The 23976-nt window shown below is 35.2% G+C and overlaps 1 protein-coding gene across 3 annotated transcripts in view; it reads left to right on the top strand.

The window, feature by feature from the left end:
• LOC128681141 (irregular chiasm C-roughest protein-like) overlaps positions 1-23976 on the top strand; it is a 76144-nt gene that overhangs the window by 38883 nt on the left and 13285 nt on the right. For all 3 annotated transcript variants that reach the window (XM_053764787.1, XM_053764786.1, XM_053764785.1), the window contains 6 exons: positions 8095-8246; positions 9117-9208; positions 10671-10779; positions 20054-20138; positions 20834-20922; positions 22035-22137. In XM_053764787.1, the coding sequence (XP_053620762.1) occupies positions 8095-8246; positions 9117-9208; positions 10671-10779; positions 20054-20138; positions 20834-20922; positions 22035-22137 (630 nt within the window). The remainder of the gene's footprint in view (positions 1-8094; positions 8247-9116; positions 9209-10670; positions 10780-20053; positions 20139-20833; positions 20923-22034; positions 22138-23976) is intronic.

Raw genomic sequence — 23976 nt, 5'->3', positions numbered from 1 at the left:
ATTACTTCAATATACTTTTTTATTCCACTTAGTACCCAAGATTGAACTTACGTAAATGTTGACAAACTTTTTTTTACTTATCTATTTAGATATAGTTTCTTGTGCTTGAGAGATTTGTAATTCATTAAATCAGCTTTCAGCAACATAAAATATTGTTTTAAGAAAGAAAATTACGAATTACTATTACGGCTTACTGTTACTCCTTAGTATGTACAATTATATTTTATCCAATTCAATGGTTATTCCTGTCACGTTTAAAGGATTTAGGAAAGGAAGGAGTTACGTTACGAGATTTTTAGGTTTTTATCTAACATCTAGACCCAATGGGAGCACACCAATATTCCCATGGCTTCCCAACCCTAATGGTGAATCATAGTCGAGGGTATCTCTCAAGTGCTCGCCTTTATTTCGCTTTTCAGAATATTTTATGAAGGGTGCAACCCTATTACTCCAACTATCGATTTCTACGGAGGCTCTTCAAGTACCTGTTTTTTTAATCCCTAAGGTTTTGAGGGTACTTTTAATACGCCGGAGTTATTATTAGTATTTTTTATAAGTTTTGTATTTCAGCAGAGGTCGTTATGGAATGCCGGTAGTTCGTCTCACAAGCGTCAGAAATAACTATTTCATATAAAAGTTGACGTGAAAAAGTGCCTGTGAATGTCTAATTTCTGAATTATTTGATTTGATATAATAAAGACCATATTTTTTATAGGGCTTCGACTTTATTTTAAAAACTTTTATTTCCTCTATTCTCGTCCCGTTTATATGTCACTCAGTCTAACAGTCAGCTGGTTTAAATATTGTTAGTTGAGTTAAAATTTTCCACGCCATTGCATTATTATTGGCATAACCTTACGGTGCTCAGTGTGTATATGTCCTGTACTGTAACTTCTAAAATAAGAGAATGATGAAACTCAAAAAAAATATTATGTATATTACTATGTAAACTTCCACCGAAAATTGGTTTGAACGAGATCTACCTAGTTTGTAGTTTTTTTTTATACGTCATAAATCGTAAACCGCAATTTAGGTTTCATTCAATCAACGCAAACATAAAAATATACAAAAATCGATCAACAAGAACTTTTATGTTACTTGCTGCTACGGAACCCTTCATGGGTGGATCCGGTTCGCAGTTGGCAGCTTTTTTTATATTATGGTTTTACCAGAGCGAAGCCGGGGCGCGCTGTTAGTTGGTTGATAAAATAGGTAAAAATAGACTTACGCTCGTGACCTGTTCGTCATTGGTTAGTCCCAGACTATTTTATAAATAACAGAGTTGAAAATACACTACCTTAATAACTTATGCTTATCTAAAATGTACGAGGACGTCTAAAAAGAAGCATAGACTTATATAGACCGTATTGTTATCACGTTAAGATGTAGGTTTTTAGACATTTCGGCTTGTCGTTTAGTTATGACAAATATTCAATTTTTATAACTAAACCAAAACAGGACATGTCTGTCTGTAAGATTTTGATGAAATTTTATAAGTGTAGGTTGTTACTACAAAAAGCATAGTCAATAAATTAAGACTATTTAATCAAATGTGACAACATTATGGAAAACTATAATACTTACTTTCTACTAAAATTATTTATCTAGTGTGGTATAATCTGTTAAAATATATTTGTGAATTGGCGCTAGTGTGCAGGAAGTAATCGCCTTGACAAGATTGCTTAAGATTTTTTAAAAACTGATATTAAAACGCAAATAGAATAAAAATCTTAAGTTTCATAAATTAATGTGCGCAAAAACATTCAAACCTAAATAACCGTCCCTATAAAACAATAAACTGACTTTATTTTTTCAAAAGGCTTAAAATACATATATAACTTGTTCTGTTGACTGTTTCAATGACAAGAAAAGTCTTTGACAAAGCAAAGTCCGGCGCCAGCAAATTGTGTAGCCACAACGCCTTTGTTGGACACGACAAAGGTGCAAGTTGTAGACCATAGCGGTTTTTTGTTTACCAATTTATTAAAAAAACATAATTACATGAATTATGTATTGCCGTGAAACAATGAAGATTTTTAGTCAGTATTGTAAAATTTTAGAAATTTTGTGTGCGTTTCACTGGTCTATTTTGCCGTTAAATTTAATCTGCGCGAAAAAACGCAAAGTACGCCATTTTGTTTAAAAGTCGGCGGTGCGCAGGTTAAACTCGATCATGCTCTTAATGTTTTGTTTTTTAGATTTAATGTACAAAAGTTTTTGATAATAGAACGCCTTTATCTTACCTAGTTTTGACACTGACATACGTCGACGCTTATATATAATATTATTCCAATAAAAATGAAAATTATTATAAAAAAATGAAGAAAAACCCTGGTGAACATAATAAACTTCGATTACGCGTTGAATGTCACGCGTAATCGAAGTTTATTATGTTCACCAGGGATTTTCTTCATTTTTTTAAATAATTCTAACGACCGTCATAAAATTGTCAATCTACTATTATTATATAGAGGTAAGCAATTGTGCGTTTGTGAGTTGGTATGTTTGAGGCGGCTAATCTCCGAAACTACCTGATTTCAAAAATTCTTTCATTATTAGAAATATACATTATGTAAGATTGCTATAGGCTATATTTTATCTCAAAATTCCCACGGGAGCGAAGCCCCGGGAAACATAGTAAATAATAAATTCATGTCACTTGGGCTAACACGGACAGGGAATTCGAACACCGCTGTTGCTCACAAAAGTTGTATCATTTGCGACAACTACCTCTGTCGTCTGTCTGAGGGGCACTTCTCTTGTTTGTTGTGCACACAGGATATACAAATTTGACTGAGTAGTCGACATTTGACAGATTGCTAGATGACTTGGTTACGAAATAACTGGACAACCATAACACAGGACCGGACCAAATAGAATGGGTAGTGTGATTAAATGTCCTTTGTACAATGTACATGTACTCATTATATTCAGGACAATAATCTAGATTACGTAGACCTAGATTATCACGAAAGATTTACTTCTTTCTACTATATATAAAAACCTTGTTAAATCGATATTAAAGACCTTTGTTAACAGTGATACACATGGCTCTAAACTTTTTAAAGAGGTAAGCGTTTGTGAGTTTTTTTGAGATGGATAATCTCCGAAACTACTGAGCCGATTTCAAAAATTCTTTTACCATTAGAAAGTTACATTGTTAGAGATTGCTATAGACTATATTATATCTCAAAATTCCCACGAGAGCGAAGCCCCGGGCGATATCTAGTAAATAAATAAAATAAGTAGACATTGACCAACTTAAAAATAAATGAGGTTTATATTTTGTTGTATGTACGAGCGAACAAAATCACCTATATTTGAGGAAGATTGATTCAGATGATTCTTGGTGTGGTAAATAACTGGACATAGTGACATAATGTATAAGCATATATATACTTTTATTAGGCGATTACTGGCATACTATCAAGCACCACTTAACATTTTTATTAATTTCTTCTATTTCTTAGCGAAAATTGACAAAATATTTTAACAGATTATGCCAAAATAGATGCAGAATTTTAGTAGAAAGTATTGTCTCATATCATATACCACTATCGCGTCTGTCTGTCTGTATGAACGCGAAAAACTATTGGTCGGATATTTGTACGATTTTCACCAATAGATTTTGTGACGCCTGAGAAAGTTTCAGGTGAATAATTTATTATGGTTTTACTCAAGCGAAGCCGGGATGGGCCGTTATTTTCATAATAAGCTTCCGATTGATTGATTTTCAAGAACAATAGTACCTTTAAATGGTAATAAAAAAAATACTCTTAAAATTAAATCTACAATTTATAATTACGTTGAGAATTGCCTCACACATACCTATCCTATTTGAACGTTACTTTTCATTAAACCAGATTATTAAGTACTTCTCCCCTCGGCAATTACGCGTACAAATTGTATGAAATGTGAGTGACAAGACAAAACACCTCGCCTCCTTTACCGTGTCTTTGTACCATAGATTTATATAATGATAGACACCGCATTCTGCGCCTGACAATCTGCAAAGAGAGAGAGAGAGAGAGATCTCGAATTATGGTCGTGGACGCCTCAAAATAACCGCGGCTCAATAGCCGTGAGCGAAACGTTAAATAAGATAGGATAATTAAGAGATTGATTTATATGAAGTAACTGCCCGTTTCATTATAGTCATTTAATTACAAAAGTAGTAAATAGTAAATGTCATAATTTGAATGTTGTCGGGCATTCAAAGTCGGTAAGTAAATCATTAGGAGTTCCCTTGTCGAGAGCCGTTGTTGGGTGCACCATCAGATTCTGCTTATCATATTTATGCGTTATCATATATCTTTTTCAAAATTGAGTTAAAATATTTCACCCGAACATTATACAATATAACATATTTAGTTAAATAAAAGCGTACGATTTCTATTGGTATTTTTATTATTTCTATTAACATGGTAAATAAATTCTCGTGAATCGTGCGCTCGGTTCCACGTCGGATATATTATTCAGATGCGGTATCTATCTAAATATATATCTGCGTTTCAGCACAAATTGGATACAGGGCATTATTATCATCCCGACAACTCCCAAAAGATACGGCGAGAAATGTACACAGCAAATCTGTTTCCACTGAGTCGGCTGGCTGTCATGGGAGATGTGACGTTTTTGGACTCAGGGGTTGCTATTTGCTGAATTGCTTAATGATTTTGACATTATTGGAATGCTGTGGCTCTGATATCGTATCATCTGTGGACGTATGATTAGATTTTAAACATGTAATCGATTAAAAATTACTAAAAAAGGAAAGACAGGAAAAGCTTGTACCACGATGGGCAAGACGCTCTCTCTCTCTCTCGTCTAAGCGTTTTTCAGGTTTTTTCCTGAGCCATGAACCATGAACCATGTTTCTGGTTGCGTTCGGGGTTGTGAAGTCGCGAAGCCCGGATTATTAGCATTAAGAAAAACTTAATTTTTTAAAGATTTGATCGTGATTTTACAATTTGCCGCCTGCCGTCAACCCTCCTCGGGGAGGCTATTGTTGCCGATCAGCTGCCTGTCCGTCCCTTAGTCGCCATCCACGGAAGGATAAGGAAGGAAGAGTGGACTTATTCTAGGGCGGAACCAAACGCCTGCAAACAAAACATAACAATTGGAAAACTCTGCGCAAATGCTGAAAAACCCGAAAACCATTAAACTGGAAAACTATTAGGATAAATCAGGACCTCGTACATAACATTAAAAGTTGGAAGTGTAAAGTCAAGCTTACACTGCGCCAGTATAATAGGCGAGTTAAGTAGCGAGTAGGTTTAGTTTGTTCAATTAGTAACATTTATAATCATTATATTTTAGTAACATTTATAATCATTGTATTGATGGATGGATGTGGAAGATATGAAAACGACTTTAAATTGATTACCTATATATATAAAATGTGGGAATTTCGGGATAAAAAGCACCCTATGTGCTATTCCAGGCTAAATCGTTTTCGAAGTATCTTCCGCCGACACAACGGGATGGAGCTCAAAATCCGCTTTCCTACGTTTTAGGGTTCCTTATACAAAAGGTAAAACGGGATCCTATTACTAATAATCCGCTGTCCGTTTGTCTGTCCGTCTGTCACTAAGCTGTATCTTTATGAATCGTGATAGTTAGATAGTAAATTTTCACTGATGATGTACATACATCATCATAGTTGATATAGCAATATTGCTATATCAACTAATACAGAACAACAGAAATATAACAAAGAAGAATAAAAACGGCCAAACGCGACATCGATTACACATCGATTAATTCTCGCTTGGTTTTAATTCTTCTCCGCTTCTGAGAAATGAGGCTCGCTCTAAAGTAGTATATATATTTTTAATTGCCAACCAACTCGCAGAATGTGATATCATCGAGTCTAAAGTTGAACTATAAAGTCGGGCCCTGGTTAGGAACTTTTAAATATGACCGAGAGCAGAGTTTTACTTCGACACAGCTTTAAAATTGAGTTATTTTACAGCTCCACATTCGGGTGTTTAGTTGTGGACTTGTGATTAGTGGCTAACGACTTTGTGAAATCCCTTGGAAATTATTTGGCACCTAAATAGTGGTTTTGGTGTATATAGTTCTGTTCTTGCTGTTAAGTTTTGATACATATCTTCATATGTCGTAATTTATGTCTAGTAATATTCTTTGCGATTTAGATAAGTTATCGTGATGGTTTTTTGGAGTCGAATCAGGGGAAATGTCAATAGTTTGTAGCTTTTGAATTATATAGGTAGTTTATTGCCTTTTGAGAAATATATAATTTTTAATTTGACGAGAAAATAAATAAACTATTATGAAGGTGGTAATTTTTGTATTTGGAATGTGTTTTTGATTTGAAATATATAATTTTATAGAATATGGTAGTAAAAGTATATGTTAAATACAAATTTTGCTAAATTTATTAAAATGATACAAAAAGAGACTTTTCATTTTACGGAGAGTAAATTTTGAGAAAAGCATGTTTCGCGAAGTGCACAATGCGTGTGTATTATGCGTCAAACCCAATAAAACAACGTCAACAAAATAATATAAACCACTAATACAGAAAACCACTAAATACAGTTATAATGATAACGAATAAGCACAGTTAAGCAAACTTTTGCTCTTATTAAAATCAGATTAATTAAACCAATAACAAACTATTCACCATTCAGAAGCATTTAACCATTTGGCGCGGTTTAAATCGTATAATTGTTTGAACCATTTAGACCGCAAAACTATGTGATATTCTGCGTTCAATTTTAAACTAAAAGCAATGTCGTTTGGACTTAAAATAAAGTTGAATTTTGTATTATTTGGGTAAAATCTGGAATGAGATATAAATGTTTTTCACTGGTTTATTTGTAGTCATATAAATGTGGTAACAATAAGCCCTATGTGGTAATAATAAACGTAGCCGTCGAGTTTCGCAAGTCTCGACTCTGGGGTGCTACCATGAAACATAAAACACGTAGCACGTTGCGTCCACACGTTCTCTCTGTTTATTTACACAGTGCGTACACGATATAGATGTAAGAGACAGCATTTGGAAGTTAGTAGCGTGCTACTAACAGATAGTAATATCTTGTGTCTCAATTATGATATTGATTAGTATGATGAATGTGGACTATGTTATAATCTTACTAGCTGCACCCCGAGGCTTGGCTCCCGTGGGAATTTTGGGATAAAAAGTACCATATGTATTATTGCAGGTTATATTCTACCCGTGTACCGAATTTCATAACAATCCGTCCAGTTGATTTTGCGTGAAAGAGTAATAAACTTACAAACTTTCGCATTTATATATTTGACACTCTTTCCCCGCTCCCGGAGTGTAACCCGTTTTTATTTACTTTTTATTATTTAATATATCACAGTTTGCATCATTTCTTGCGTCATTATCTATTATCGGAAAATTACATAAGAAAGTCGAATTTCATAGAAATGTTGCTAAAAGGGAAACCCACTTAAAAACAAAGTTCAATCGCTTCATAATGGCTTGTTAGCAGTCAAAGCGAGAGAAAGTTAGTCTTCAATTGAATCACTTCCTATTGAGATGCACATCGCAATTAGTATGCAGCTCAAACTGTTGTCAAACTGTTTGAAGTGACGTGTACAACATTTGTATTGGGACTAGTTGGGTTTCAAATTTGAACTCATGAGATTTTTACAAGCTTTTATTTACAAATCAACTTGGGGCAAAAATATATTTTTTGTATTTATGTATTTTTGTAACGCGATAACTTTCGAACCGTTGATCTGATTTTGATGAAATTTAAAAGGTTTGTAGGATCTGTCAATATAATTTTATAGTGGGATAAGGGTAGGATTATTATCAAATAATGACTATCGGATCTCCCTGTCATCTATTTATTTAGAGGCATCAAGTGTTTTACTGCTAGACAAAGGCATTCTTTGGAAATAATCCCAAAATTGGAAGACCGATCCGTTTAGTGCTTGCGGTTGGCGACCCCAACCAGGAAAATAATATTTTTTTCCGTTCGATCCGGTCTCTTGTTAATATTTTCCAGTTTTCGCGCATACTTTTCAAATCTCGCCATTTCGTCCTTGTCTCGATATAATGTAAAAGCATTTCAAATATTTTTCAAACAGGTGAACCAGCAATCCGGTCTAGATACGCTCGCCTACTCGTGCTGATGCCGCCGGAACCTCCACAGATTCTCCAAGGATCGATTCTGAACACAGTGGAGGAGATGGAAGTCGATATCGAGTGTGTGTCTGTTGGCGGGAAACCTGCGGCTGAGGTGAACTTCAATTTATTCTTTCTAATTTTCTCTCGCACTCTCATTGAGCGTTTATCCCGGTTTCATGCTGTGATGCGGTGAAGCCCTGGGTAAATTTAATATACGTTAAAATTTTTAAGAATTGGTGGTTGACATGAATGCGCCGCTCTCTCTATCCTTTGCGGCCGAAATTAGATGGGAAGTCACTAACTTCGGTCTGCTTCCAGACTGGATGGTATGCGATCACCTGGTTGGTGCCGCAAGGCAACGCCGGGGGGCGTCGTGGTAGAATGTTCGCGATCCCATGGCGCCCCCAGTAACGGCAGGTGCGGAAACGCCGCACGGGGATTTAGTGGGTGATCCGCACTCGGTCTGGAAGTTCCACACTCTCCGGGGACAGGAGAACCGGGGGCTGCGTAAACAAAAAAAAGGTGGCTGACATTAACCATAAATTGGAATGCAATTATTGCCTTATATTTGTCAAGGATTAGGTAGCTTCGTAAGACCTCGGGTATTATGGAGTAGTCCCATTCTAGAATGCGTATTATACGCCACAAAATGTGCACAATAAAATTAACTTAGGTATAAATGTCTGGCTATCCCGTTTTCTTCTGGGCCTGGCAGGAAGAGGAAACCTAAAAATTGCTGGCTTGATCGTGAGATATTATTCGTGTCAATGCCAGTCGCGAAGACCCCCTGGAATAGAGAAGAAAAAGCAGTAAAGCGGAGCCTGGGCCCAGTACATTACAAACCGGGAATTATGTGAGATACTTAAGACATTCATACAGATAAGAGGGAGAAAACAAACGAATTAATAACGAATAATTCAAGAATGTTCATGGATGTGAGGCTATACAAAGAAAGTCGTATTGAAAATGTAATTATTTTCAGATAACTTGGGTAGATCACGACGGCGGTGTACTGACCCAAGGAGTTACGTACACTGTCGAGCCAATGTCTGACGGAAAGAGATTCACTGCTAGGTAAGCAATTATTACGGTTGTACACTTTTGAACAATGTTCATTTTCTAAATTTTAAGAATTTGCTAAAGAGGCTATGCCTGTCTAATACGTTTTCTTGATCCCTTATGTACGCTACTGACCATCCAATTCGATTTCCATTATCTATCAATGTGTGACTTCAAACATCTTAGAGCAACAGAGATATAATAGTTACCATTTAGTTCGTTGCCGAGAATTGGCAGAGACATTTCTGGAAATAAAACTACACACTTATATATTAACAAAACGCATGTAAATTTAAGTAATCGTGCTCTAAGTATGTTAAGGTGTTAAATAAAACTTGTAATCTTTGTCTTATTTTTGTGTCGATTTATTTAATAAAAAAGATAATAACATTCAGTCTTTATCGAAACCTTTCAGAGGCATTTCCAATCATTTATTGGCAGCGATATATGTTTTTTGAAGTGAAAACTTCTTTAGCGGCGTTGTGCACTTTTTGTGATGGGTAAAAAATGTTAAAACTCACGTCAGGACACGTGACCCGATCGAACATTCGTAAGACGTCAAAAATGTACAACGTTAATATTCAAGTTTTCACCTCTGCCGGCACTCCTGGAGTACAACCCGGTTTTTATAAGTCTCTAATTCATATTATATACGTGCATATGTAAACAGTCCATCCATCCCTTTCTTGATCTCTGTTTCTTGACATTGTTTAATTAATGTTCGTATTCTTCTCATTCTTCCTTTAAAACAAGCTTTAGAAGTCTTCTAAACAATGAAATTTCGCTGATTTGTTAATAATAAATGTATTTAGTTTACCTGTAGTTTATCATAATATGAACAAAATAACCAACAAATAGAACTGAGCACCGCGTTGCATCCTAATTGAAATTTAAATGCGGTCCAATGCTCAACTATTAATATTTATGAAGTTAGACAAATTGTCTCGCCTGTTATTTATAACATTCAATAGTTCACGATGGCGCTTGAATTGTGATACGAATTGCAAGCGAAGACTAATTGATAAGTTCAATTTTGGAGAGTTAATCCACAGGTGAATGACGAATCTTTATAACAGTTATTGGTAATTTCGCTGCGTTAATTTTGCTAATTAAAAGATAATCTAATGGGAATCAAGATTAAGGGATGAATACGTTCGTATCGATAACATATAAACATTTTTACAAAGCTTTTATTTCAAATTTTGCCATAAAATCTATTCCCTTGCTAGCTGCTCTCAAAACTAAAGTTATGGCTGAATTTCAAATTCTATTATGTATCTCTCTCATCTGATCGTCTTCCCAGTATATTCCTCAGCCATTGAGCGTCGGAGCCCAGAGTACGTATCCTACTTTTTGCTTATATTTGACGTCAAGTATCTGTATGATGCCACAGATAGATAATGCGACGTCTTATTGGTCTTTACTTAATTAATCTGCCGAGTCGACAGGCTGTTAAGATTCGCTCGAATTGTTTCAGATCTGTTCTTCATCTACGACTTCAACGTCATCACCACAATCAAACGCTGACGTGTCAAGCTCAAAACACCGCTGACAGGACATATAGATCTGCTACAATCAAAATTCAGGTAATTAATATCTATTATTAGTAAAATAATGATCCCAGTAGCAGGAGAATTAATGAATACTTCTTCAAATACGAGAATAGAATGCTGATCGTATGAATGAACTTTTTAAACACCAAATACGATTTGAATAAAAGAGTTACTCGTAACAATATACCTAACAGTCTTTGTCAATAACCATCAAGCTAACTTCAATCATCAAGATTTTTCTTACCATTTCCATTTTTAAACACCAAATTATATTAAAGACGACCTCGGTGGCGCAGTGGTAAGGTTCTTGCCACTGAACCGAGAGGTCCCGGGTTCGATTTCCGGTCGGGTCATGATGGAAAATGATCTTTTTCTGATTGGCCCGGATCTTGGATGTTTATCTATATATGTATTTGTTATACAGTATAGTATCATTGAGTTTAGTATCACATAACACAAGTCTCGAACTTACTTTGGGGCTAGCTCAATAATAAATAAATAAATAAATATATTAGGATAAATCACACAGATTGAGCTAGCCTCAAAGTAAGTTCGAGACTTGTGTTATGGGATACTAACTCAACGATACTATATTTTATAACAAATACATATATAGATAAACATTCAAGTCCCGGGCCAATCAGAAAAAGATCGTTTTCCATCATAACCCGACCGGGGATCGAACCCGGGACCTCTCGGTCCAGTGGCAATCTGTGTGATTTGTCCTAATATATTTATTTATATCAAAATAAGATTTGAACACATTTAAATAAAGTAAACACTTCTTTTTTTTCAATAAGCTAAGCTAAGAAAATGGTCCTAACTAGCCTACGTTTCACGTCTATATTCACTCTGAATACCCCAAAGAACTGGAAACAATTTCATTTTAGAATTTTGTCCATGGTTCATGCAGAAAAGACATGGGTGTATCTAGAGAAATATCCTATGATGATATCCAAGAGCACACATATTGGAAAGCTGATATTTTAGTTTTGACGGCTCAAAGAAATTTCCACTCGACGAGAATCGTGTAAAAACCGGTTGAGTATGCCCACCCCAATTATATATATATAATAGGGGTGGTATATTAAATACCTAATAGTATATAAAAAAATAACAGCTTTCCAATAAATTAAATTTATATTGTTCCTAAATTATTTAAAAATAGATTTTGTGCAGATGTGACTATTATAAGGATAAAGGATAAACCAAAGGGTATAGATAATGTTATTGTGTTCGAAAATATACATAATATTGTTGTAAAACACCGTGGCAAGTGGATATCCCTAGTCTCTTTCAACCCCAATTGTAAACAGGCTAATAATATGTATTTATGTATAAAACACCAATTTATACAGCTAATAGAAGAGTTGTAACAAGTGTTTCAGTTAACCAGCCACATTGACGGAATACCTAGTTTGAATCCTTGTTTACAAATACTTTGAAATCTTCTATCAACGGAATTTAAGTTAAATCTTAGCCGCTTTAATTCAATAAATTCTTCTAATCCAATTTAACGTTCCATTAACTGACACAGGTTTGTTTCGCTTGTGGGTTATGTTTTCGTTCCATGTTATTTTTGTAATACATAAAATATAAAGTAGGTAAGTACGTCATGGAAGTTACTAAATAAGTAAAATACGATGTTGCATATTTTGCAATAATAAAATGTGATTTATTTTATGTTTGTAATGAAAGATTCACAGACTATGCTCTTTTTAATGAACTTTTGCACAAAAGATTAGACTTGCAAGCATATTGTGAAGAAATCGCAAGGCTACTGTTATATATGTGAAGAAATCGCAAATTAAAAAAATATATATTTAAACAAACGAAAGTAATCTGACATCGATGAAGCTTTAACACACGCAATAGAAAACTTAGAAGGTATAATTTTTAATTTTATTATTAGATGTTACCCGGGGCTTCGCTCACGTGGGAGTTTTGAGATAAAATATAGCCTAGGTATAGCAATTTTGAATAATGTACCTTACCTTTCTAATGGTGAAATAATTTTTGAAATCGGTTCGGTAGTTCCGTAGATTACCCGCCTCAAACATACAAACTCACAAACGCTTACCTCTTTATAACATTTCCACTGGAGTTAAAATGGCGCAAAATAAACGTTTACAACCAGAATATTACTTTGATCGGAATCATTTTTAGTGTACTTTATAGTTTTACAAATTTCATTTTATTTCCACAATGTTTTTATTTCATTTTCCAACGTCGGCAAAATCTCGATGGCCACAAAGAGAACATACCATGAGTTGGAATCGTTTATGTATTTCCTAAGTTCGTTCTTGCCACTTATTTCCAAAACGGAGGCCTCCCCAAAAATGAGATAATTTGATACGACGATTAAGCCAGCGTTTATTTAAGATTTTATAGCCAAAGTTCCCCTGCCCTGCATAATTTTTGTGTAAAAGGTGATTTGCCTAAAATGTCCTCAGTTTTCATAAAAGTCGCAGAAGACTTAGTGATCCATTGGTTAAAACGCCAGTCTGTGATTGAAAGGGCCCGGGTCGAATCCTAATCATGCCACATACTTTTGTTTACAAATCCGACTTATGTATTGTTTTCTGAAACTTTAGTGTATGTGACTACACGGCTGTAAGAGTCATAGTAGATGCCTTTAGGCGAATTGAATAAAATCGGACACCACCCAACTCGATAAGAAAATAAATATAAAAAATCCTATTACTAGTTGAAGGGGCGTCACTCCAATAAAAGACAATTTTTTTTATTATCTCGTAGTCGTCGAGGTCCGTCTTAGTTCACGTCTCGTCCAGCACTCAGCCCAGTCGATAGTACATTTTTTTTCTTTAATCTGTCTTTGTCGGGTTTTTAATATAAAAGGCCATAGAGTCAGAATCAGTCAAGTATATAAAGAGGCAGAACGCCGAACTAGTAGATCATGAAGTGCCTAGATAAAGGTCTCTTCATCATCAATATCAGTTGCTAGCAGGTTATGTGCTATGGACAACAATAAATAAATGGTGTATGATAGACACACCTGCCTACTGAGGCGTCTAAAAGAAAAGAAACCTGCCAGCTTCATGAGACAGCCCAGCTGTGCTCCAAAGAAGTCTTCTCAAGCCAAGTACAGTGTGGAGATGTCGGTTCTCCGGAGAGTAAAAACAACCTTTACCATAGCTCGAGAAGCTCCTACCGGGTGATCTCCCCTGAACAATTTAGAAAGCTCTGAATGGACTCCAGGCTGGTATTAGGAAAGGCCGAGAAAACAGAATTACGTGGAGTTTCTTGAGTAATGTTTTGTGTAACATCTTGCCAAAACTTTTCCCACCATAGAAGACCTTAATGATGCCAGTGACAAGGGAATTGCTGTAACTCATTATCAGCCATTTAAACATCCCTATTACTAGAGTACAGGCCTTGTTCAAGGATTGATAGGGAGTTTGGGCCATAACCCAAAATACGGGCACATTGCGAATTGGCGGGTTTTGCAAATACAACCACCGACGATATGAACGGCTTAACATATCTTCCGATGCACGGAGGATCTCAATAATAAATTTTTCATCACCTATCCAATGGCAGACCACTGTGAGAGTGACTTGACAGCTACAGCACAAGCCGAGCGCGCTAACTACTGCAAATTCAAATTCAAATAATTTATTCAGAAATTAGACCTTCACAGGCACTTTTTCACGTTAACTTTTATATTAAATAGCAATTTCTCATAAGCTACAAACTACTGGCATTTCGGAACGAACACTACTGAGAAGAAATGCCGAAAGAAACTCATCTGAACAGTGTTGGTCCCTAACATGCCAGAATTATTGTTTCTTACATTTTATTGTTATTGTGCCATTGAGCTCCTCACTCACTTACTGGTCTAAATTATTACATGATAAAAATGATGATACAAGACCAGTTTATTTTGGCGATTAATATTCTCCCTTAGTTTGCTAATAACTCGTTATAAAAAGAACGTCAAGTCTAGTGACCGATGCGCTTGCCCTTGAGAGTCCTCATTAAATGCCTGGAGTAATAAAAAAATAAGTAAATCTGTTCATTCATTTATTTATAAGTATTGATGTGTTCATTGTCGACCTCGGTGGTGCAGTGGTAAAGGTCGGGTCATGATGGAAAATGATCTTTTTCTGATTGGCCCCGGTCTTGGACGTTTATCTATATATGTATTTGTTATAAAATATAGTATCGTTGAGTTAGTATCCCATAACACAAGTCTCGAACTTAGTTTGGGGCTAGCTCAATCTGTGTAATTTGTCGTATATAATAAAATATAATAATAATATATTGGGAAAATTTCAAAAGCCATCGCTTTTGAAATTAAATCATTAGTCGTTTGAATGAGAGAGTACAGTTAATACAGATTTTTCTTTACAATCGTGTAAATTAGTCGACAATACGAGGTCTGCCCTACTGGTAGCCCGAGGCCTTCTTTCGTCAAACATAATTATTTGCAATGCCTTCTTCACGTTAGTGTTCTAACAGAGTAAATTCCTCAAGTCTTAGTTAAGAATAATGGGAATCAAGTTCTCATTATAGAGTGAGTTCTTTTTAAAAACCGAGACATGGCCAATTGTACAGTCGGCAGCACATCAACCAACCAAAATTCATTGCAAACTCGCCGCTACCGCACTGTAGAGGTTCGTGCAGGGCAACTTTATGTGCTGTTGACATAGAATTGAGTTTCTAGGCATAAAATTACAATTATGGCTCAGTTTTACTCTATTTTACCATATTATGACCCTTGATTGCCAAGAGTTTGATGACCTGACGCTGGTGTATTAATGTAGTTTGAGACTTAGACAAATCCAATGGTCATTGCGCCACGGTCAACAGTCTTAACAACAGAATATGCCACTTAAAAGTGTAGTATATCCTCTTAAACATTTAATATATGGCCGCTGGGTTAAGTGTGGTTGGTTGAACTGCAACTTTTGACGTTGACTTAAATCTGCACAGAAAAAGGAAAAACTGTAACCTACAAACTTAAACGAAAATTGTAACATCTAATTATCCCCCGGGCAACATCTATTTATTTATAAAATTACAGTTTCCTAGCACTAGTATCTGATTTAAGCAGGAGACAGACAGATGGACAAGACGAAACTATTTTTTAGGTTCGTCGCAACACTAAAAAACCTTGTAATAGTTACTAATATCAGCAACACAATCCAGTATTACGCAACTACATAAATTACTGTAAGCCTAGCCGATATAAAAAATAAAGAAACAGATGGTTCTAGGAGGGTGGAATCGTACCGTAATTTGGGGTAGTCGGAAAATCGCCAATTCCAACCGACGGAACCACCAGCGTACGGTGAGCTCTCGGTTTTAACATCACAATTGGAAGGCGGTTTATAGGGAACCGAGAAGTTTGAAATTCAATTTTTTTTATTACACTTATTATATACTAGGATTATATTATATACTAGCTTTTACCTTCCTTGCCTTCTGACACAGGTGTACAATTCACTTAATAGAAGGTCACAAATACTGAAACACACTGTATCTTTTTGCTAAAGCAAATAAATATTTTTTCATTTTTCATACTAGCTTTTGCCCGCGGCTTCACCCGCGTTTATTTCGTGCGTCTGCTCATAACTTATTATTATCGATATCTCGGGTTCTAAGCAACGTATCACGATATTTCTATGCCAGATTTTAAGTTAGATCAGCTGCTATATAACTTTGTAAACAGTATCAAATTCCATTCAGACACCTCATAATTATTTTTCTTTCATATCTTCTACGTACAGACATAGCCTACTTACACACAGTTTTCTTATAATGTATAGAAAAAGTGCCTGTGATTTGATACCCATTTACCAAATTACATATTTTGCGTAGTTGATAAAGAAAACTTTCGGATACGGTAATGTGTAAACCACACTTTCACTTATCCATAGCTGCGAAGGATCACAAGAGATCAACGTAACTTGGTCGCGCTGTACCAGGAAAGTGAAAATAAGAGTCTTTAATTTTGTGACGATTCGACGTTAGTCAGCACCGGCGGCGTGACAAAGAATGCTTGAAATGACAGTGCTTTTTTATTTATTTATTTTATTGGGACACAGAACAGTTTACTAGTTAAACAATATAATTGTAAATTCTGCGCCCTGGGGCTTGACTCCCGTGGGAGTTTCGAGATAAAAAGTACCCTTTGTGATATTCCAGGTTACATTCTAACTATGTACCAAATCTCATTACAATCGGTCCCGTAGATTTCGTGTGCACGAGTAACAAACATACATACACACATCCTCACAAACTTTCGCATTTATAATTTAGTAGGATAAAACTATGTTATAGAAGTGGTGAATTATGGTATAGGCCTAAAACTATACCATTTATAGTTATACACACAACTAAAACTGTGACACATGAATCCTCACATCCTTGCTTATTATAAAACAAAGTGCTCTGTCGCGTCTGTCTGATGATGAAAACTCAAAAACTACTGTGTACTCAAAAAATATTGTGATTCTTGAGGAAGGTTTAGCTGTATAATTTATTATGTTTTATCCAATCGAAGCTAGGAATGGCCGCTAGTTCTAATATAAGAGGAATGATACCTGCTCTTTGCATTTTTGTGTAAGCGTGTAATTTGTAGTCATGGGGATGACTACAAAAAACTTAGTCCTTCATATAAGCACTCTTAAATTGAAGTAACACATCAAAGTAACTACTTTTAAGTAAACTTTTGCGTAGCATAATTACTATATATTAAACGACAGGTATTAAACGCGCACATACCTTTTTTATTTCCCAGACGTTTCGGTCCTTGTTACAAAGGTGCGTGGTCACTGGGCGACTGAAAGTAAAGTACCAATTTTCTGTTCCCCGTCTCTGCTAAGTCTAGACGAAGCCGTATGACGTCGTTAAACCCTATTTAGTAACAAACCAATAAACAGTTTTACTCCTTTTCGCTTTAATCTGACCTTGTTTGACCTTTTCCGTATAATAGGGGTTATAGACAATTTGCCACAACCGTCGATTTGTCATTAAGAAAATTTATAGAGTAGGTTTACTATCAATGTATAGAGGTTCAAGATGTCTATGGCTAACTAATAAAGCGACTTACAGTCTGTCTTTAAAGACTAGAAAATAAACAAGGGCGCTATGTACTCTTCGCTGTAAACCTATCTCATAAAATTACACGATCTATTGGAGAAAACCGCATGACACTCCGTGCAGTCTTTTTTAAATTTATCGCGAACAGACAGACAGATATCGCAAAGGACTTTGTTTTATAATATGTAAGGATTTTCCACTATTGCCTATTCGGCGCCATTTTTTGTAAGTAAGCCCTTTGTATATTTAGGTACTTACTTAATTTTTAAATAAACATTCTATAGTAAACAAGATCTCTTTAGTACTAAAAATATAAACAGATTTCAGTCTAGTTTCTCATTTTGTAACATTAAAATATTTTCCATCGCAACGACAAAGAAATGGCAAAACAGAAAAGACACAACACGTTTCAGACGTCCGCCATCTTTGTTCCGCGGCGCTAATCTACCGCTGATTGTTTCGATATCAAAGTTGCATTTTAGCGCACCTGGGAACTGGGCGAATTGAAAATATCCTATTTTAGTTCGAGAAAACTTTGAAATAAGTATTGGCTGGAAATACTTATCTTTCAAATTAACAGCTCCATTTCATTGAGACTGAATATAAATCTACAAGTTATTGTTTTAGTTTAATTTATACTTTACAATGAATGAAACTGTATCTTAATAATCGTACTAAAATTATAAATACGAAAGTTTGTGAGCATGTATGTGTGTATGTTAGTAACTCATTCACGCTAGATCTACTGGACGGATTGTTATGAAATTTGGTACAGGGGTAGGATATAACCTGGAATACACATAGGGTATTTTTTTTATCCCGAAATTCCCACGGGAGCGAAGCCCCGGTGCGTGGCCGTACTAGTGAAAGCGATACTTCTAGAAAATGAGATCAAGCCTAATAAAGATCTCGTCCAATCGTAATTTAGTCTATTTGTCTACCTAGTCTTATTGAGATGTAGTAGTAAAGATTGTAATCCAGTTTGGGGTTATGTCACGGACAAGGACGCCGCGAATGTGTGGGTTCCTAAATCAGTTTAGTTATGTATGTAAGCCCATACTCCCACGCAACATTGCCATTTTCGTAATAACACAATTACATAGAAAAAACCGCATGTAATCTGGATAAATTGATGTGCTGTCTGGAGTACAAATTTTCTGTACCTATCACATCATCAAAGTCACATTTCGACGTTACTTTCCACATTAAAATCCATCCATCCGAGTAGGTAGCTAAATATTACCAATTACCAACAATATTTTCCTAAAATGTCGATTAAGCACCGAAATTGGGCCGTAATAAAATTATGGTTTTTTTCCCCTCTTTAAAAAAGATGTTATGAATATTAAGTAGCTATTACACTTTACCTTTTTCAGTTTAATTTATTCTTTTTTTAGTCTTTATCCCGCGTTCTTATGCCAAGCTTTTTAATACAATTAAAATTCTGACTAATATTATAAATGTGAAAGTAAGTTTGTTTGTTACCTCTTCACGTTCTATCTACTCAACCAATTTTCTTAAAATTTTGCATACATGTAGTTCGAAGTATGGAGAAGGATATAGGGTACCTTTCATCTCGGAAAAATAACTGTTTCCGTGGGAAATTCACGCGGCCGAAGCCGCGGGCGATATACATAAGATATTTATTTTAGTCTTAATGTTTGCAAATTCATTTCATACACAAGCAAATAGCAACAAATACAAGCAAATTTAACAAGAAAAAAGTTGATCGATCGATGCATTTGACTGAACTTTTGGATTATGTTTTTCTATGAATCAATAAACTTAAATAACTTTTCTTGAAACTAACTTCGTTTCCGTGAGAATAGGGCCATGTAGGGACTGAAACGGTGGTGGTGTAATTAAGACCCCCGCCTGTGGATTGAAAGGTCCCAGGTTCGAATCCTACTCTTGCCTCATGAGTTTGAATACCAATCTGACTCATGTATAGTAGTACCACTTGCTTCCGGTGAAGGAAAAACATCGTGAGGAAACCTGCACACTTGTTGATTATAAACTTGTGAATGTAATGGAGAAGGCAATGGCAAACCACTCCATTAATAATGCCAAGAAAGTTGTTATGTGTGTTTCATTCCATGTAATGACCACGACTCTCAGTCATGAGGAATACGACTATGAAGAAGAAGGGACTGTAATATCAAAAGTTCGACAATGAAAATTATCGCAACACCTAAAAAATAATTATTGTTCTCTTTGATTACAAAATTTTCTTTTGCAGGTACAGTATGCACCTAAAGTTCGAGTCTTCGTCAAATCTGGAGTGAGAAAAGGAATCGTTAAGGAAGGCGACACAGTCGTTTTAGGTATGAACTAGCTTGTTCCCGAGGCTTCGCTCGCATTTCTTATATGCACTCATAAATTATTTTTGTCATTATCTCGGGTTCTAAGCAACGTGTCGCCATGAAACCCATAACAGGTTTTAAGTTAGACCATCTGCTATACAACTGTGAATACCACATCAAAATCCATCCAGTAGTTTATACTTGATGTACAATCAAACATAGGTACAGACAGAAATTTAAAAAAATGTTTTGGCTTTTATATTCTTCTATGTATATTGTATATACATAGCCTATTTACACTTTTATTATACTCGTATGTGCCATTTTAGCAAGAATTTGCTTGTCATTATTATCAAACTTTAGCTATATACAGTAATTTATTGTCTTTAATTTTTAATTTAGTTTTTACTTTTTTATTGTTGACCGAGCGAGCGAAGCGAGCGAGATCTAACATTCTACTTGGGGCAAAAAGTACATTTTTTGTATGTATGTAATGAACCGTTGGTCCGATTTTGATGAAAATTAAAAGGTATGTAGAAGATGCCAATAGAATTATTAAGACCGGGGGCATCAAAATAGGTTCAGTCGTTTTTGAAATATTGAGAATTTTGTAAAAATATTGTGTTCGCGAGGTCTAAGTTCGCGGCGAATTAGTTAAATAAATTATTGTATTGTTAAAAAAATAATTATAATTAAGTTAAATTTATTTTTGCCAGGTTGCCAGGCGAGTGCCAACCCTAGTAACATCACGTATAAATGGTTCGTCAACAATGAAAAGATAATCGGAGAAGATACCGACGTACTGGTACGTTTAATTTACTCATTTGATGGTAAGGATTATTACTTGACTAGCGGCCCTTCTAGGAATTGCTCGGGTAAAAATGTAACATATTATACATCTAAACCTTCTACAGGAGTTACACTATGATTTGTGAAAATCACATGAAAACCGAGAAATGAAAAATGAAAAAAAAACAAATGAAAAGCCGGACCACACATATTTCGAAAAATAAAATGAAACGTGAAATTAATAATAATAATCATTAATTACTAGAACTAAATATGTATCAATTCTTAAAAAAAATGAACGTACTGAACATTATAAACAACTCCGGCACACTTTACAACAGAATTAATTCAAAAGTAAAATTTGCATTGGCCCAGGCAAAATGCACGAAATTTCGCGCGGAAAAGCTCAAATTTCTTGGCACACAAAACCTGTATTATGCATTTTTCATTAGTCGGGCGTCATAAACCGAATGCACTTGAAATTCAACAAAGTCTGCGTTGGATTGTTCTTTATTTCTGTAAACGTTGCTATTTTACAAGTTTTCCAGTACTTCTATTTCCAAACTTGGTGTAATTTTGAGGTAATCTCTTAGATTTTTGCCCATCTGAATCTCAATTTTAACTGAATTTAATTGACTCCACATTGACGACCTCAGTAGCGCAGTACTTTACTACTGCGCTACTGAGGTCGTCAAACAACCGTCTTGCTTGCCTCTGAACCGAGAGGTCCCGTGTTCGATCCCCTTCGTCTTCTATGTTTATCTATGTATATGTTATAAAATATAGTATAGTTGAGTTAGTATCCCATAACGCAAGTCTCGAACTTACTCAATCTGTGTGACTTGTCCTTATATATTTTATATATATATATATATTGGTAAGATAAGTTTCATAATGGTCAAGTTGAGAAGGAAAATAACGTCGTAAGGAGGATTATGGATTTTAAATTGAAAGGGAAAAGGAGTACACAGAAGAAGAGATGGATGGAGTGCGTAAAGAAATGACTGATCGGTTAACATCAGACAGGGAGAAGTGGAGGAGACATGACAAGCTGTACTGTAAGGCGATAACTCCTAACTAACTGTGCGATGAAACTAAAACTGAAATATTAATTTAACGTTGTTTTAGACAATCACGAACGCGTCCCGCCGGTACAACGAAGCGACGGTGAAGTGCGAAGTGAGCAACGTTGTCGGCAGCAGCGCTAATACCAAGAATTTAGAGGTTACATGTGAGTTTACATTTTTATATTCAACAGAAACATTTTTTAAAAATATCGATTGAAAAAATATAATTATGTCTACTTGTGTTATTATTATAGAAAGAAATTATATAAAAGTAAAATAAAAAATTAGCTAGGTATTATAGAAATTAGTCACTCAGAAAGATTTTTGCCGGATTCACGACACAATGTCATAGAACACAAGTTTAACTAATCAAATTATCAAATTTTGATTATATGTATAAATATTTGACCGTACGCAGTATATAAAATATAATATTTCACATCTTGCCCTCGCCGACTATCGACCCTAGGACCACATATTAAATATTCTAAACAATAATCTGAATAGAATGTGTAATAATAAAATATTTAAATAGAAAAATTGACGGATCGTACGGCCTCATCGGTCCCAACGCTCTGAAAATACTCAAGGGGTTAGAGAAGGTTTGCATTTCACTTCTCACCATCGAATCGATACGAAGTGAGAAACAGCGAACCAATCACATTGCAGTGTGGTTGTCGTTGCGTCACAATGGCGATGGTAAGATGTGAAAAGCAAACCCGCACTTCGCCTATCGTTATCGTCTAGCGAAGGTTTGCATTTCACTTCTCACCATCGAATCGATACGAAGTGAGAAACAGCGAACCAATCACATTGCAGTGTGGTTGTCGTTGCGTCACAATGGCGATGATAAGATGTGAAAAGCAAACCCGCACTTCGCCTATCATTATCGTCTTTAATCAATTTGGCAGACCTCTGCGCCCGCCATAGCGCCGGGCCATTAGTGAACTAGATTAGTTACTGTCTGTATGACTGATATTTTGTTGACAATTAAAGTACTCTTATGTATCATTAAGGTTAAGATGATAAAGCCTCAAGCCTTGGGTTTTATATCCGGGGTTAAAAAGCACTTTGACCAAGAAATGAGCAATCGAAAAGGAGCTCTTTTACGGTATATCTTAATCGTAAAAGCAAATTACTTTGGGACATACACTGGCTTGCCTTCGTTAATCTGGGGCTACAAGTTTATCACTCTTTGATTTCCTACTGTATTCTTGAGAGTAATTGGATTTCTACCTTTCGTTTTCGAAATCTTAACAATAAATATTTAATATACTTAGATATATAATGTGGAATAAAATATCTATATACATATACGAAGTAAGATACGGTACTTGGTAATTCCTTTGCGAAGTTTCAAGTTAATGTCAACTGATACCTCTATTATCAGACTTTTTGACCAAATCCTACGGGAATAGCGTACTTTCGGCATAAAAATTGTTAGCTGGTACCTCAGATTAATAATGAGGTATATGAAAATTCAAATCCAAAAGTCGTTTGGACGTGAAGAAGAAATAAACATGCTCACAAATCTTCTCCTTTACAATATTAGTAAGATGAGAACGTCACTTTTCCACCTCTATTCATTAATATTAATATAGAAACAGAACGGAAAAAAATATGATTTGTATTTCTTATTTCATTAATTAATACACAATTTAAAGTACTTAATTTATTATTAAATATCGATTAAGATATACTCAAGGTGTACCGGAATATTACGAGGTATTTAATGCGCAAATTATTGCTACATTCTAAAAAAATCTTATTAACAAAAAAATGCGTTCCAATTCTATCAACGATTCCTTGAGAGCCGTTTACAAATAATGCTTCGTTGAATTTATAATCGTCCAATTACACAAACGAAAGCTTTAGGCTGGGTTCACATGGTCGTAAAAGAATACACATTAATATCCAATAAAAGTTATTTGTTTAATTGTGTTATAATAATTAGCATAAAAGAAAAAGAAGGGAGGCAGTAACGACTATTTGTACTCCTACAT

The sequence above is a fragment of the Plodia interpunctella genome, chromosome 26 (assembly GCF_027563975.2).
Source record: "Plodia interpunctella isolate USDA-ARS_2022_Savannah chromosome 26, ilPloInte3.2, whole genome shotgun sequence".
Lineage (NCBI taxonomy): Eukaryota > Metazoa > Arthropoda > Insecta > Lepidoptera > Pyralidae > Plodia > Plodia interpunctella.
This window is presented reverse-complemented; position numbering and strand designations above follow the sequence as displayed.